Consider the following 16,863-nt stretch of genomic DNA (forward strand, 5'->3'; position numbering starts at 1 on the left):
TCACGCAATTTCATTTATTTGAACGGTTCAACTAAAAAATTCCATCTTTCAACACTTTCGTCTTGCAAAACCTTGGGTGACCGTCGTTTTTGTTTGTTTCAAGCAACTCTTTCTTCTATTACCTTTGTTTGGACATAACGTGTTTTGCCAACAAATGTTATTTTTGTGTTTGCTGTTGCTATTTATCTTTCTTTGTTGTTGTTTATGCTTGCAAAGTGTTGTTTCTTTCCTTTTACTCTGACTTCTAATGCCTATCTTTCAACACTTTCGTGTTGCAAAACTTTGGGTCACCGTCATATTTGTGTGTTTCAAGCAACTCTGTCTTCTATTACCTGTGTTTGGATCTAACATGTTTTGCCAACATGTGGTATTCGTGTGTTTGCTCTTGCTATTTATCTTTCTTTGTTGTTGTTTATACTTGCAAAGTGTTGTTTGTTTCCTTTTACTCTGCCTTCTAATGCCTTTGTTTGGATCTAACATAGTTTGCAAACAAATGGTATTTGTGTGTTTGTCGTTGCTATTGATCTTTCTTTGTTGTTGTTGTTTATGCTTCCTAATCCAAACTCATTTTTACCACAGGAACGATGTCAAGGCAGCCCATTCTAATCAAAGATCTGGTCAAGGGGAACCAAGTGTGGAAAATGCTCATTAGAGTAGTTGATTTGTGGGTTGTTATTGAAAAAAATGGGCATAAACACATGGAAGCCGTTATTCAAGATGGACAGGTATAGTTTTTTCTAACTCTAAATAACTCTAAACATTTTTTATAAACTTTGAGGTCTTTTGGTTAGTTTGTTTTCATTTGAGCATCTTCAAAGTTCTTTATGTTCACATGAACTTAATGTACAATCCAACTTTTTGGTTGTTGTTTATGCATTTCACAGGGTGATAAGATTCATGTGATAACTCAGAGCAGGGACTTCCAAGATTGGGTTGAAGTTCTCAAGGAGCATGAGACCTATAATATAAATAACAGAGAGCCAGTTGAAAACGATGTTCCACTGAAGGTGTGTTGTAACCCACTCAAGCTCATCTTCAATGGAGGCACCACCATGACCAAAGTGGCTATACCTGAAATACCAGCTCATAGTTTCAGTTTCTTCCCTATTGAGAAGTTCCTCAAAGGTGACTACAAACATGGCATGTTGTATGGTAAGCTGTACTAACCATTGCCTCTGTTAAGTCTGTGTTCATACTATTTTTCCACTTTTCACTCGAATGCATGGTTATCAAGGATGTTATTTTTGTGTTCATACCATTTTAGATATTTTGATGATGCCACTAAGATTATCATACCCTGCAGATGTGATTGGGGTGTTACAGGATGTTTTAAAGACCCAGATGGGAGGTGGGGGAAGAAAGTCTTGCGTCAATGTCAATTTACGTGATGTACATGGGAATGTCATTGAGCTGGTACTATGGGATGATTATGCTAAGCAGTTTGTGAACTACACTACCCCTAACAACTTTTCTGGTCCTACTTTAATAGTCCTGACACATGCATGGTGCAAGCCAAATACAGGTTTGATTAACAAATCGGTTTCGTGTTCTTTTCATGCTGTTGGATTTTCTAACTAAACGAGCGTTACACGTTACATTTCAGTTTCGGGTTTACCGTCTCTTTCCAATGCATGGAACGACTCTAGGCTTTACTTTAACTTGGATCATCCACAAGTTGTTAAATACAAAGCAAGGTAAGAAGTTCTTAGGGATCAATTAGTGAAATACATCATGCATTCCTATTTCTTATTTGATGTTTTGACTACTTATTTTGATGTAACAGCTTTGGAGACAACATGCCTGCCCCTTCCCAATCAATGACTTGCGATTCATCCGTTCAATCTAGCAACAATTTTTGGACTAAACTGAGTGAGGTCAAAAGTGTTCGTGCAATATCTGAATTTGGAAAGGTGTTACTAATACTTTATATTACTTTGTTTGTATGATGGATCTATTACATTGCAATTAGAATAACATTAGTTTTGAATCCAACCTCTTTAAATAACATTTCTGGTTTGTTGAGCTTACCACTATGTTTTCTTCTAATTGCAATTATGATTTCCATGTAACTTTTTGCCTCAGGACTGCTATGCAACAACTATTGGGACGACCATAGGTTTTAATGCCTCAAAGTTTGGATGGTATTTTGAATCGACTGGAAACACAGAGGCTGAAACCGTTACCAAGTAAACACTTGAGCTCTCCCTTATATTCAATCTGGAATCTTTTTCTTATGGCATGCTTTAATGTTATTTGTCACTTTCCTTTCTAGATTCAAACTGGAGGTTGAAGTGGAGTATGATAACCACAAGGGAATCTTTGTTTTTTGGGATAAGGATTGCATACCTTATACTAAATTGACTGCTAAGGAACTGCGAGAAGTTATGAAAGCTGTAAGTGCGACATTACCTTTTATATTACGTACATTTCATCAGAAATAAATAAAGGTAACCACTTAACACTTTGAATGACTTGATGTAGGCTGGAGAGGATAATCCTAAGATTTGGCCCACTCACCTTGATGTTCTATTGAATAGAAAATTTGTCTTTCGTATCAAGTATCAATCACAATACCAACGATTCTCTATCGTGAAGATACTTAACGAAGACGGCCTTTATGATAAGTTTCACAACTACCTCACACCGGATGAGGTAATCGGCAACTCTTTTACACTATTTTATGTACCTTTTCATGGTGGAACATTAACATTTACCTAACAACATTCATATTATTTCAGGATGCAACTAATGATGAAGTTGTGGAAATGGACACCACTTCTCCAAATCTTACTCCAAACCAAGTGAGTTCATAATTATAAATTACTGTAAAAAATACATTCATCTTATATTGATTCCATTCTGTATACAAAATGGTAACTCCTTTATATTTTCCATACGTAGGTCACTCAAAGTTCTGAACAATCAATCGGTGCTCAACCACTTCATGCCGCTAACCATTCGGGGAGTCCTACTGCCAGCTGCAGCAGTACATCTGCCAAAAGGATTGCCACGTCGACCTCAGTGAACGAAGCCATCCAGTCTGAGGAGCTGACTCCCAAGCAATCAGCCACTAAGGCCAAGCCCGGAAAGAAGACCAAGCATATCAAGAAGGAGTAACTTTGGTTGGTTGGTTGCAACAGATTGTCCCATTTTTTGATGCTTACCATGGCATTTAACTATTTGTAAGGATAGAATCCAACTTTTAAAACCTTATTTTGTTGGCCATTGTCTTATGACTTTGAAGTTGGCATTACTCAAGTACTTAGGGACCTATTCTGTTTATTTAATATGTTTTGTAATGAACCTTAATGATGCTAAAATATGCATCACCTACCATTCAATGGAAATCGAAGGCTATATCTTTGCTGCAATTTACATTAACTCTTGCACTGATCATAGCATGCTTAGAGAAATAGGAACAATGTCTTAATATATTTGTTTGATTGAATTCTGTTAGATATACTAACTAAATCCTGTTAGTATAGGAAATAGCTCAATTATGATATATTTAATAACTGAAGTATGTTTTTAAGTTAGATAGGGTTTGGTTACCTATTATGTTAGTTACTTAATTAGTTAGTTAGCATTTGGTTCCAATGAGTTAGTTAGTTAATTAGTTATAAATGTGTTTCCAATCAGTTATGTGGGTAGTTTATTGTGTTGGCATTGTTTTTGTTTATTAGTTTCAAATTCCATTAACTGTTATTTGATTTGGCTAGAGTTGTTGTTAGCATACATTTTGTGCAAGATAAACATGGAACCATTAGAAACAATGTAATCAGGACACAACATGCACTATACCTGCAGACATTTTTTGTTTAGCATACATTGAGTTTATCTAATTTATGTTTCTCAATGTTGGCAAAACATTCCATTGGAGAAAATTAGTATTTCAGTTTTTCCTACTTCTAACAACCGATAGATAGAGTTGTTTCTACACATACAATAAGCAAAAATTTTAATGTTCTTTATAACCTCTCTTCAATACAAAGCTTGCCAAGACTGGTCAAGCATAGTTCATTTGGGTGACTTTGTGCTATTAGACTTACTATAGGTTGTCGACACGTGCTAATACTCACTTTGCTTTTTGTAATAGATCCAAGGATATTGCAACTTAATAATTTAGTGGGAACAATATATCCGAAGTGGAGGGATTTGGTATAAGGTTTCTTACAAAAGAGAAATATGCAGGTAAGTACATGAGCCTTTAAAAAGCAATTGATTTATTTGTGCTTTATTAAAATGATACCACTTAGTTCTATTGTCATGTTTCCAAATATATTGTCTGGAAATACCACGTGATTGTAAATATAATAGCAACATAGTTTTTCTGTGCTGCCGGGAGATCCTCTTATAGCCAAGGTTTTAAAATAAAGCATTTGGAGGCAATAGGCTTTTTCCAGTTTTTTAATTTATGGCTTTATCTTTGGTAAAACCATGCTGTCACAGTCATTATGATCCTGATTTCTTCATTGAAAGCAGCACAGAGTAGTACACTGCTGCATCCTTTCATGGGACAACTCAGCCGTTTCAAATACAACCTCCATATGTTTTGGGAAATGCATAGAGAAATGTGTCAGCTCAGCATTAAATGCTGTTAGCAGCTAGACACGGTAGTAGGCATGGGGGAACCATTGTCTATTATTTTTTCCATGGCCAATTTCAACCAACTTCAGTTGTACTTTACCTATCCTCATTTCTTTTTCGTAGGTATATATATGCTTTTTGGCAAATATACTTTATTTTCCATTGGAAACATAATACTTTGATATGGATTTAGGTTTATCCCTCCCATTGCAGCAGCATGAAAGTACTTTTTCCTGCATTTTGGAGATATTATAGCACTGTGCTGTCACCTCTGCATTAAATGCTTGGGGCCTAAATACAAGCTAAGTCATTACATAGTTCATACACAATAGCTTTTTCCTTCTCCATGTTTAATTAGAAGTCAGATTTACTTTACATGGGATACATACTATGCCTCATTTGTATGCTTCATTAACCATAGTTATTTAACTTTTACTTACCTAATGGACAAGTCTACTACTATATACTTATAATAAAAATTAATGGATTCAATTTAAAACATCTATTTGGACCTATCATGTAAAGGCATGATTGTTATGTAAAGACATCATTTAGAAAGAATGATTAGATTAAGGACCTAGATGTGGAGGTTTAGTTGTCTAATTGCTGTAAATAAAAATTTCAACTGCAGGTAACAATGGTAATAATAAGACTAAAAAAAATGAACTTGACATGAGCATGGAACGATGAAGACTATGGGATGCTTGTCTTGCAAGTGTTGATACAGCTCCATTACTGAGTATCTGATTGCAATAGCTGCCACAGGTAAACTCTTTTGTTCATGCCTAAACTAATCTAAACAATTTATGTAAACTTGAAAAAAATGAAATATATCAACAATGTAAGGTACCTAGGTCTGTTTGTGGAGGCACCTCTAAAGATATGACTTTTATGGGCAGCTATTCTTCCATTATCAATATGTGAATAACCTGATAGTTGTAAAGGCAAAATAGGATGTTATTTGAGGACCATTCTCAATAATGCAGATTAAAATTACCCAGATTATAGAAAATACATTATATTTCTTTAGTAAATTACCTTAGATTGAATATGAGCATAGGATTTGGTCTTAACAGATGGTAAGAATGCTGGGAAGTTAGATATTGAAACATGGAAAACAAACATCTCATAGTGTTCATTATATACTGAGGTAAGTAATGTACTACCCTACAATTAATAATGGTGGTTGAACACATTTATGGTTGAACAACAACTCAATATTTATTGCATGTCACTATGTATCTATTAATTTTTTCAACTATAGGTTATAACATTACAATTAGAAGTATCTCCCATTGGTTCATTAAATGCTTAATTTGTGCTTTTGTCAATAGCAGCAGAAAATAAGATACTACCAATGACAATCTGTTTCACTTATGCCCTCAAATAGACTTGGCCAATGTTGATAGTTTAACTAATCTAATGGGATTTTAACACAATTGCTATGAAAGTTTTTTATTATCTGCCTGATCAATAACTAAATGACAACATATTTTTTGTTGACTGTTGTAGATTTCTTATTACAGCCATTTATGGACCCTATTGACCCAATTGGTTCGGCCAAAAGGGCAAGAGCAAGAAGATCGTTGCTCTTAAAAAACTTCCGTTCCAAGCGTCAAAGATATAGTAGTCCACAAGAATTACATGGACATACATTGGTGGATACTCCAATGTCAAGGGCTCCTAGGCAACCTTTGCAAGAATTGACTCCATCACTCCAAAACAGTTATGCCGGTTCAGAACCTAGCATGTCGAGACACGCTTTTAGGACAAATTTTAGCACGTGCCAAATAGGTGGTCTGCGAACAAATCTATTCTCACAATTTGCAGGATTCTCGGCGGCAAAGGAGAACGAATCCTTTACTCCTTCATCATTCGTTAATTTAGATGAACGTTCACCGGCGAGGGAAAGGGAAGTCCTTGGAACTGGAAGCTCTTCTAATTTACACACGTTAGTATACTGCCTTTCCATTTTCACATCATTTTAACATGTCCAGCAATACAATGTATGTGGCTTATAATGGAATTCATGATTTGCAATCTCACCAGGTGCCCAGCAAGTTCGAAACCAGGTCGGGGCAGGCCTAAAAATGTCTGTGGGGTTCCAAATATTGCTAGGAACTTGACCAGGAAGTTTCCTATAGTACACGGAAGTACAAACACCGCTACGCCGGCCTCTACTCTCGAGGGAAATGAACAATTCAGGTACATACATACCTTGCTGTACATATTGTCCATCTGTTTGATAATATAGTTTTAATTTAATTATATGCACATAAATTTTATCAACACTGCATTCATAGAGGTTAATCAAAGTTTAATAAACTTCATTTGCTCATGACAGCAATCCAGCTATGGACACACATAATGGCACGACTGCTAATGTTAATTTTGTTCTTCCAACTCAGCCAGTTCAAAAACCGTCTAATTTAAACAACGCATCGTCTTCCGGAAGCAAACCACGGTATAGTTCAAACACAATACCTTCATGGTTGCAACTGCTAACGAGTGGTACAACACTCCACAGTTAACCACATATTATCACTTAACAAAACTTTAATGGCCATATATTATCCCTCTCAAATTTTTGTTAAGTTTTGATATATAGTGTAAAAGCAACTAATATAGATGTTATTCACTTGGAGTTCCATAAGCAGAAATACTACCATCCTCAAACGAGGTAGGGGCAGGCCAAGAAAACAATTGGCTGAACTTCCGTGTCCGCCGTCGAATTTGAATAGCCAGTTCACCTTCCAAGGCATTGGTATGGCGTCTTCTGTTACAAATGGACAACATCACTCAAGGTACCAAACATGATAGTTCTCATTATTTTTCCATTAATGTGAGCACATATTTACTGTTTAGTTATTTTTTCCCATCAGGATTCTAAATACACCGTTGGAAAAATGTGTCCAAATACCCAGTGTTAGAAACCAACCAGTCTGTCGTGAGGTTCCGCCAGTAACACAGTCCACACAGAAACACCATCGCAGCTCGGAGCCAACATGTCCGATTTTTACACCTACGATCAATATGGATTTTAATAGCGACTCCGACAATGATAGCGACTACGACCCTTTTGCAGGTATGTCTAATTCTTTGTTCTATCACTAAATGCTATATTTCAATTCACATTTACATAACAGAGCTGGACACCTCATCTCACTTTTGCCTAAAAACCTCTGTATTTTATTAATAGCATATCATTCCGAAGATGAAATTTGTTCAGAGACAGACGAGCATGAAGCACCTTTTACAATCCATGGCTATGCAACCGGAACTGAGTCGGGTACATTCTTAATCCATTATAACAGGTACATACTTAAAGATAGTAAACCATTATAATTTTCATATCAATGATTTTTACATTGATTGTTTTATTGTAGAATATTATGATATCGGTTCACCTCTTATCGAATGTCGTTATTGTAAAGCAATGATGTGGTATCAAGAGAGGATGCACAAAAGTACCCACTCTGCTAACCCAAAGTTTATGATGTGTTGTAGGAACGGAAAAGTTGAACTTCCACTGCTGAGACAGCCTCCGGAACCACTTGCAACACTTTTGTTTGATCACGAAAATAGTGTTAGTCGAAAGTTTCAACAACATATCCGACTATACAATATGATGTTTGCATTCACATCACCGGGAGCAAGGTTGGACAATCGTTTTAACAACGGACGTGGCCCTCCAATACTAAGGATACAAGGTCAAACGTGTCATCGCATTGGAAGTATGTTGCCTCCTCAAGGTCAAAAACCAAAGTTCGCTCAGTTATATATTTATGACACCGAAAATGAGGTGGAAAACAGAATGCATCATCTAAGGTAATATCCTTGCAAATTTCACTTTCTTGGTTTTAAAATAGTAGGCTACTAGGTACTGAGTAGTTCTATTGCATGAATATCCTGTATTGGGGTTTAAGACTGTTTTTTTCTCATGTGAAGGAACAAAGAGAACATTGATCCTTTGGTTGTCAATCAATTGTCCAGCATGTTGTATGAATTCAATCCTCATGCTAAGATCTTTCAAATGGCAAGACACTGGTTGAATAGCGGGGAGCCTCAAAACCTCAAACTAAGGCTAATCTCGAATCGGTCCACCGATGGCAGAGTGTATAATCAGCCAACTGTTAGTGAAGTTGCAGCCTTGGTTGTTGGAGATATTGACACGGCAGAGATGAGGGATATAATAATGCAAACTAGAGGAGGAGGACTTCAAAGAATCAACGAGCTCCATGCCGCTTACATGGCTTACCAGTATCCGTTGATTTTTCCGTATGGTGAGGATGGCTATAGACCTGATGTAGCACATAGGGACCTACCTGTCAACGAAAACAGCATCAGAAATAGGCTCACGATTCGCGAATGGCTGGCCTTCCGCATTCAAACCAGATCAAAGGAAGCTAAAACTCTGTTATCTTCTAGAAGGCTGTTCCAGCAATTTCTGGTCGATGGTTACACTATGTTAGAGTCCGAGAAACTAGAATGGCTGCGCAAAAATCAACCGAAGCTTCGGGTGTCCAAGTACAACTCTTTACAAGAAGAGGGCGACCAAAGTCAAGCTTCAGGTATAACCATGGGTAAACGAGTGGTGTTGCCTTCGTCCTTTGTTGGTGGTCGTAGGTTTATGGATCAATTGTACTACGATGGAATGGCTATATGCAGTAAAGTTGGATTTCCAGATTTGTTTATAACCTTTACATGTAACCCCAATTGGCCTGAGATTCAAAGGGTGCTTGGTCCTCTTCATCAGAAGCCTCAAGATCGACCGGATATCATTTCTAGGATTTTCAAAATCAAGTTTGATCAATTGCTGGCAGATTTGACCAAAAAAGGTGTTCTTGGCAAAGTCCTTGCTTGTAAGTTATTTTTCCCCATATACTTTGTTTTTATTATACTATATCTAAGTGCAATACCAAGTTTTTTTTACATAGGAGTACCCCAACAATTCTGCTTTATATTATACTATGAATTGTTTATACTATTTCTAATAGCAATTTTAACTTTTCCAACATCTTTCATTGGTAGATATGTACACCATTGAATTTCAAAAAAGAGGATTGCCTCATGCCCATATATTGATCTTCTTGCATCCTTCAAACAAATATCCAAGACCGGAAGACATTGACAAGATCATTAGTGCTGAAGTACCCGATCCCGAAACACAACCTCGGCTGTACAATTTGGTCAAATCTCACATGGTTCATGGTCCTTGTGGTTTGGCAAATCAAAAATCACTTTGTATGAAAGATGGGAGATGCACAAAGTTTTACCCTACGAAATTCCAAAGTACAACTATAGTGGACCAAGAAGGATACCCGGTTTATAGGAGAAGAAACAACGGACACACCATTCAAAAGAACGACATCATCTTTCATAGTGGTCATGTTGTTCCTCACAATCCAAGTTTGTTGTTGAAGTACGAAGCCCACATCAACATGGAATGGTGCAATCAAAATACTTCTATCAAATACCTTTTCAAATATATTAACAAAGGCTCTGATAGAATTTCAGCAATCATACAAGGCCAAGACAAAAACAACGTTGATGAGATCAAACAATATTTGGATTGTCGATACATCTCCCCAAGTGAAGCATGTTGGCGGATATTTTCTTATTCCATTCATGGCAGAAAACCAGCCGTAGAAAGATTGTTTTTTCACATGGAAGGTGAAAATTCCGTGTACTACAAAGATTACGAGCAGGTTGGTGATGTGTTGCTCAAACCAAGTGTAACAGAGTCCATGTTTACGGCTTGGTTTGAGGCTAACAAGACTTATGAGGAAGCAAGATTACTAACTTATGGTGACTTTGTTTCTAAATTTGTCTATCATAAACGAAGTCGAAGTTGGAAACCAAGAAAGCGAGGGTATACCATAGGTCGACTGATTTGGGTTCCGCATTCCACCGACGAGTTGTTTTATTTAAGAATGATGCTTACCGTCAAGAAAGGTCCGTTATGCTATCAAGATATCAAAACGGTTGATGGTAAGAAGTGCAACACTTTTAGAGATGCGTGTTTTGCGATGGGTTTTTTACAAGATGATCGTGAATTTGTCGAGGCAATAAAAGAGGCGCATCTTTGGGGTTCGGGTCCTTTTTTGCGCAAACTCTTTGTGACAATGTTACTTTCGGGATCCATGAATAGACCTGAGCATGTTTGGAGAAAGACTTGGAGATATTTATCGGATGGCATTCTCTATGATCAACGGTTATTGGCAAGAAATCAAGGTATGCAATCTTACTATATTTGTGATATTTTTTCTTTATTTGCCTTTCATTTACAAATGATGCCAAGAATTTCCGTAGTTAGTAGTAGGAATTTTGTCCATATTTTGGGATGCGAATCCAGTTCTGAATTGACATATACAATCACATTAGAAAATTCATTACTTAATTTATTACATAATTTTATTTGTTTATTTAATTCATTACATTATTTAGTATAGTTTACATTAATTCAATACAGTTCTGAGAGCATGAACCGTTTTATGATGAACATTGTACTAGAAGGTATGGATGTTATCCAGTTCTGTTTTGGAACTCACGGTTTTTGACGATTCAGCAACAGCTATAATGGGCTAACGGTTCCATTTTCAATGCCGTCAATGATATATAAAGCTTATGTACAAGGCGCTGTTACAACTTTGTGATGTGATAGAATTTTTTGTCTTTTTCCAATAATATATGCTAAGTCCCACGAAATTAGAATGCTGGAATTGTTTCATTTAGGTACTGACTTTATACATTTTAGGTTTTGTTTACATATCATTCTTTTATATTTCAACACCGACACGATATTAATAGTTATAAGCCAAAAGGTTCTAAATGTGCAGTATGAACTCAACAGTTATAATTCATAATGTTTCCATTCTTTTGAATAGTGTTCATAAATATAATTTACTTACCTTTTTAATCTAAGGTTTGACAATGAGCGATGCCGAATTAAAGGAACGGACACTGATGGCTATTGAAACACTATTGCAAAATAATAATCGTAGCTTAAAGGACTTCAAACCAATGCCAGTTCCAAAAGAGGATGTCGTTTTCTTTACAGGAAACAGATTGCTTTATGATGAACGTCAATATGATGTTGTTGAACAACATCAAATTTTTGAACATTTGTCTGCTTCTCTTACAGGTAATATGACTCTCTTATTACAACAATTTAGAATAGTTCAACTCTTGAATTATATTAACAAATCTGTTTGGAAACATCTCTTATACATAGATGAACAAAGAGGAATTTTTGAGGAAATCATGGATGCTGTAGAGAAGCAACAAGGAGGTGTTTTTTTTCTGTATGGCTATGGTGGAACTGGTAAGACCTTTATGTGGAAAACTTTATCAGCAGCACTTAGGTCTAAGAAAAAAATTGTCTTGCCTGTTGCCTCAAGTGGAATTGCAAGTTTGTTGTTACCAGGTGGAATAACAGCTCATTCTAGATTTAGGATTCCTGTTCCGACTTTAGAAAATTCTATTTGCAACATTGAAAAACAAGATGATCTTGCTGGGCTTCTAAAGATGACAGATTTAATTATATGGGATGAGGCTCCTATGGCCAATAAATTTTGCTTTGAATCTCTCGACAAATCCTTAAGAGATATTATGAGTGGAATCCCACATGCATCTAGGAAAGTTTTTGGTGGTAAGGTTGTTGTGTTTGGTGGCGACTTCCGACAAATACTCCCTGTTATACCAAGAGGAACTAGATTAGACATTATCCATGCAACAATAAATGCTTCTTATATTTGGGATCATTGTAAGGTCTTGAGGCTTACAAAGAACATGCGCTTGCAAAATGGTGATAATGCTGCTTCTACAGATGATGACATAAGGAGCTTTTCTGAGTGGATTTTAAAAATTGGAGTTGGGACCATGTGTGAGCCAAATGATGGTTATGTTGATATTTGTATTCCAGATGAGTTCTTGATTTCTAGCTTTTCTGATCCAATAAAGGCAATTGTTGAAGATACATACCCTGATCTCATTCATAATTATCTTGATTCCAATTATCTTCAAAGTCGTGCGATCTTAGCTTCAACAATTGAAGTTGTTGATGATATCAACCAATATATCACAGATCTTATTCCAGGTATATAAATCAAACTTAGTTCATTTTGTTTAAGTTAATTGTTAACACCTTTTTATATGTTTTGCAAAATTATGGTGCCCATTCACTGTAACTAAATATAGGTCTTTGGAAATTGTTGTAGGAGAAGAGAAAGAATACTTTAGTAGTGATTCTATTGATAAATCTGATGTCACTAGCTTTGATGCATATGAGCATGTGACACCTGAGTTCCTAAATGCTCTCAAAACTTCGGGACTGCCTAACCATTCAATCAAGTTGAAAGTTGGTGCCACTATTATGTTAATGCGCAATTTAGATCAGTCTGAAGGATTGTGCAATGGTACAAGGCTAACTGTAACCAGACTTGCTAATCATGTCATTGAAGCTAAGATCATTTCTGGAAAAAATATTGGTAACTTATTTTATATTCCTAGAATGTCTCTATCTCCCTCACAATCGCCATGGCCGTTTAAATTGGTAAGACGCCAGTTTCCAATTATTGTTTCCTTTGCCATGACTATTAACAAATCTCAAGGGCAATCACTTGATAATGTTGGGTTGTATTTGCCTAAAGAAGTTTTTAGTCATGGGCAATTATATGTGGCTATCTCAAGAGTCAAATCAAAAAAGGGTTTAAGGATTCTTATTCATGACAAAGATAAACAATCTATGAGCTCTACCACCAATGTTGTATTCAAAGAAGTGTTCCATAACATTTGAAAAGGTCCAATTTTTATAAATATTCTCTTATCATGCCATTAACAACATTTGATAAATATGTGTTGTTCTTTACATGCAAATGCTAACTTATTATTCGTTTTCACAATATTTCAGGTCCAAACTTTCACTTCATTTTTGAGATTCATGATGCAGCCAATGTTGTTTTCAAACAACCGTTCCATAAAAGGTCCAATTTTTATACATATGACCTTATCATGCCATTTTCAACATTTGCTAAATATTTGTTGTTGTTTAGATGCACATTCTAACTTATTATTCGTTTTCAAACTATTTCAGGTCCAAACATTCACTCCATTTTTGAGATTCATGCTGCAGCCATATTTTTATTTCAATCAAACATGCTAAATAGTTTTTTGAGATTATAGCTCTTTCATGTTTTATGACATTGTAAAAACTAAATATCGCATATTGGAATTATGGTTTTGAGATAATAAAGTTATTGTTCAATGGTTTTTTTTTTGATAAGTTGGCATATCTTAATAATATTACCCGTGCGACAGCACGGGTTTGTTACTAGTTGATTTTAATATAATCTACTATCTATCTACTATCTATTCATTAATAATAGATTGACCAAATTGCCTAAATTACCCTTTCACCAATTCACCAATCTATTCATTAATAATAGATTGACCAAATTGCCTAAATTACCCTTTCACCAAAATTTATTTGCACTAATAAAAGGTCATTTTTGTAATTAACAAATTAAGTATTCACTCTTTCAACTTTATTGAATGGATGCACCAAGTGTTAGCTTTTCATTGGTCTGAATTAAATAACATTTTCCCTACAACTTTATTGCATGAATGATGACATCACATGTAAGCCATGAATGATGGAAGTCATATTTAAATTTCTTTTACATTTCATTTTCCCACACTTTCTTACTTTCATTTTAATTTTTCTTAATTTATTTATTATCACAAAAAATATTAATAATATATTTTTAAATTTTAATCTTACTAAAAATTTCAAATTTCTTTCGCATTTCATTTTTCCATACTTTCATTTTAATTTTTCAACATTTATCTATTATCACAAAAAATATTAATAATCGATCATTTAATTATTATTCCCAAAAATATTTAATTATTTCACGGGCCACTATCAATGAAAAGCTTTTAATTTTTTTTAATCGATCATTACACATTTTCTCTATCTTAATTAAAATTTCAAATTTCTCTCACATTTTTTCACACTTTCTTACTTTCATTTTAATTTTTTTCTCTATTTATTTATTTATTTATTTATTTATTATCTCACGGGTCACTATCAACATAATGTCTATTTTATTTTAATCAATCATTGTCTTTATTTGAGAGATAATATCTTTATTTTTATTTTTTTCTCCATCTCACGGTTTTTTATCATTATTTAATACAATTAAATTTCTATGATTATTGTTTATTTTACATTTGTTTTTAAATATATTTTATATCGCATCAAATTATTTTTTTATTTCACGGGTCATTATCAACATAGTAGCTATTTTATTTTAATCAACAATTACTATTAATTGAGAGATAATTTTTATTTTTAAATATTAATATTTCATTTTATTATCTCCATCTTATTGTATTTTTTATATGATTATTTAATATAATTGAATTTATATGATCATTTTTCATTTATAATTAAACCATAGTGATCTATATCATTTTCTTTTAATTGTTGTTGGACCGTCAATTATTAAATTACCTGACCCAATTTTGCTATTGTGTTCTTAACCTATCTTAAACATTTTTTTGTGGATCATTGTTTTCTATATAATTATTGTTAAATTTACAATTAAGTAAATTATTTCATATTTTTCATTTATATTTAAAATTTTACATTTGCATTTGTTAAAATTTTATTTTTTTTCTCCAACTCACATGTCCTTTTTTATATGGTTCTTTATTACACACAAAATTAGCACATGAATACGATAATAATGTTTAATCTTAAGGGCCACTTTCAATACAATGCCTATTTTATTTTAAACAATAATGACTTTTATTTGAAAACTAAAGTATTTATTTTCAAATTTCAAAACGATTCCTATGGATATTCGGTTTTCAAAGAATTGGGAGTATAACAGAGCAATCAATAAAACTCTAACTCTATTCAAGTAAAACAATTCCTTTTAATTATGCATATTGCTTATAATTCCTTTTATTTATATTATTCATATCATTACAAAAATACTACACCAGAAAAAAAATCACCCGTGCGGAAGCACGGGTCTCTGACTAGTTGAGTTTAGTAAAATTAATTTTATGAGAATTGAGTTTTTATAATTAATTTATGTTTGGACACTGATTTGAATAATAAATTACAGTGTAAAAATTATCTAAAATCAATTTTAATTCTAATTTTAAATAAAATTAATTTTAAAGATAAAATTAATTCTACTTTTATCTAACAAAACATCTTAAACTAATCCAAAATCAATTCTACTCTTTAAAAATTACTTTTGAACTTTTCAAATGGGAAACCAAACATGCTCTAATTCTCTTTATCTTATTGTAGCATACCATGTGTATAAACCCTGTTTAAATGTAACCTCTAAATATTGATACAAATCAATTTTACAATTAATATTTATTATTTGTTACTTTATGTGTCTATACTTTTGGCAGAAAAAGTCAAGAGTTTAAATTATTTTATATGAGAAAAAAATAAGATAGTAATTTGACTCATATTCTATAAATATCCTTAAAAAATATACACAATAGTTACGAACACATTTAATTACATATTAAAATAAATGAGTATGAATGAATATGAATATTTTATTATTCATCATTTCCGCAATACATATTTATAAAATATCATTTATATTATTATATACAAATAAATGTTTATCAATTCTAAAAAAAATATCATTATTAAATTATTACACATTTTAATAAAAGTATTTATTTATTTCTTGATTTAACAAGAAAATTCATAATTTTTTAATATTTTTGAAAAAACTTAAAATTATATGATATTTTGTAATTAATTAATTTTATTTTACTACAAACGCAAATAAACTAGCCATTGAATACGAGTGTGAACATTAGTGTTCACGCGAGTATGAACTCAGGTATGAATATTTTTCAAACAGCAGATATGGAACGGATATCATGGTACCCTATCCAAACCATGTCCTTTGTCATCACTAAAAAAATATATAAAAACTTAATTATTATTATTTAAACAAAAATGATAAAATAAATAAAATAAAAGACAAGTTGAACAAATATATCATATCTCGTGTTGATAAAATATTTGATGAGAGATAAAGATATAATAAATTAATTCTTAAATTCATTGTATCTTATTTCTCTAATTAAAATTATTATTTTGAATTTGAGACGACTTAAAGACAAACGGGATATGATATGCAAATAAATTAGTAATTTGTTTATAAAAATGTAAATTAAAATTTTAAAATATAATATAAATATTGTGAAAACTACATGTTTACCAAA

General features: G+C 33.3%; 3 protein-coding genes across 3 annotated transcripts; all 3 read left to right on the plus strand.

The window, feature by feature from the left end:
* Nucleotides 1-584: 584 nt before the first annotated feature.
* On the plus strand, nt 585-2,190 carry LOC131598429 (uncharacterized). Its single transcript, XM_058871030.1, has 6 exons — nt 585-725; nt 885-1,152; nt 1,265-1,522; nt 1,604-1,694; nt 1,784-1,910; nt 2,083-2,190. The coding sequence occupies exons 1-6, from the start codon at nt 585-587 to the stop codon at nt 2,188-2,190; spliced, it is 993 nt and encodes a 330-aa protein (XP_058727013.1).
* A 6,824-nt stretch (nt 2,191-9,014) lies between these two features.
* On the plus strand, nt 9,015-11,073 carry LOC131598430 (uncharacterized). Its single transcript, XM_058871031.1, has 4 exons — nt 9,015-9,449; nt 9,619-10,116; nt 10,186-10,821; nt 11,060-11,073. Exons 1-4 carry the CDS (start codon nt 9,053-9,055, stop codon nt 11,071-11,073), a joined length of 1,545 nt encoding a protein of 514 aa, XP_058727014.1. The 5' UTR covers nt 9,015-9,052.
* Nucleotides 11,074-11,641: 568 nt separating this feature from the next.
* LOC131598431 (uncharacterized) lies at nt 11,642-13,384 on the plus strand. Its single transcript, XM_058871032.1, has 3 exons — nt 11,642-11,731; nt 11,822-12,685; nt 12,807-13,384. Exons 2-3 carry the CDS (start codon nt 11,851-11,853, stop codon nt 13,382-13,384), a joined length of 1,413 nt encoding a protein of 470 aa, XP_058727015.1. The 5' UTR covers nt 11,642-11,731; nt 11,822-11,850.
* The last annotated feature ends 3,479 nt before the right edge of the window (nt 13,385-16,863 follow it).

The sequence above is a fragment of the Vicia villosa genome, linkage group LG4 (assembly GCF_029867415.1).
Source record: "Vicia villosa cultivar HV-30 ecotype Madison, WI linkage group LG4, Vvil1.0, whole genome shotgun sequence".
In the NCBI taxonomy this organism is placed as follows: domain Eukaryota; kingdom Viridiplantae; phylum Streptophyta; class Magnoliopsida; order Fabales; family Fabaceae; genus Vicia; species Vicia villosa.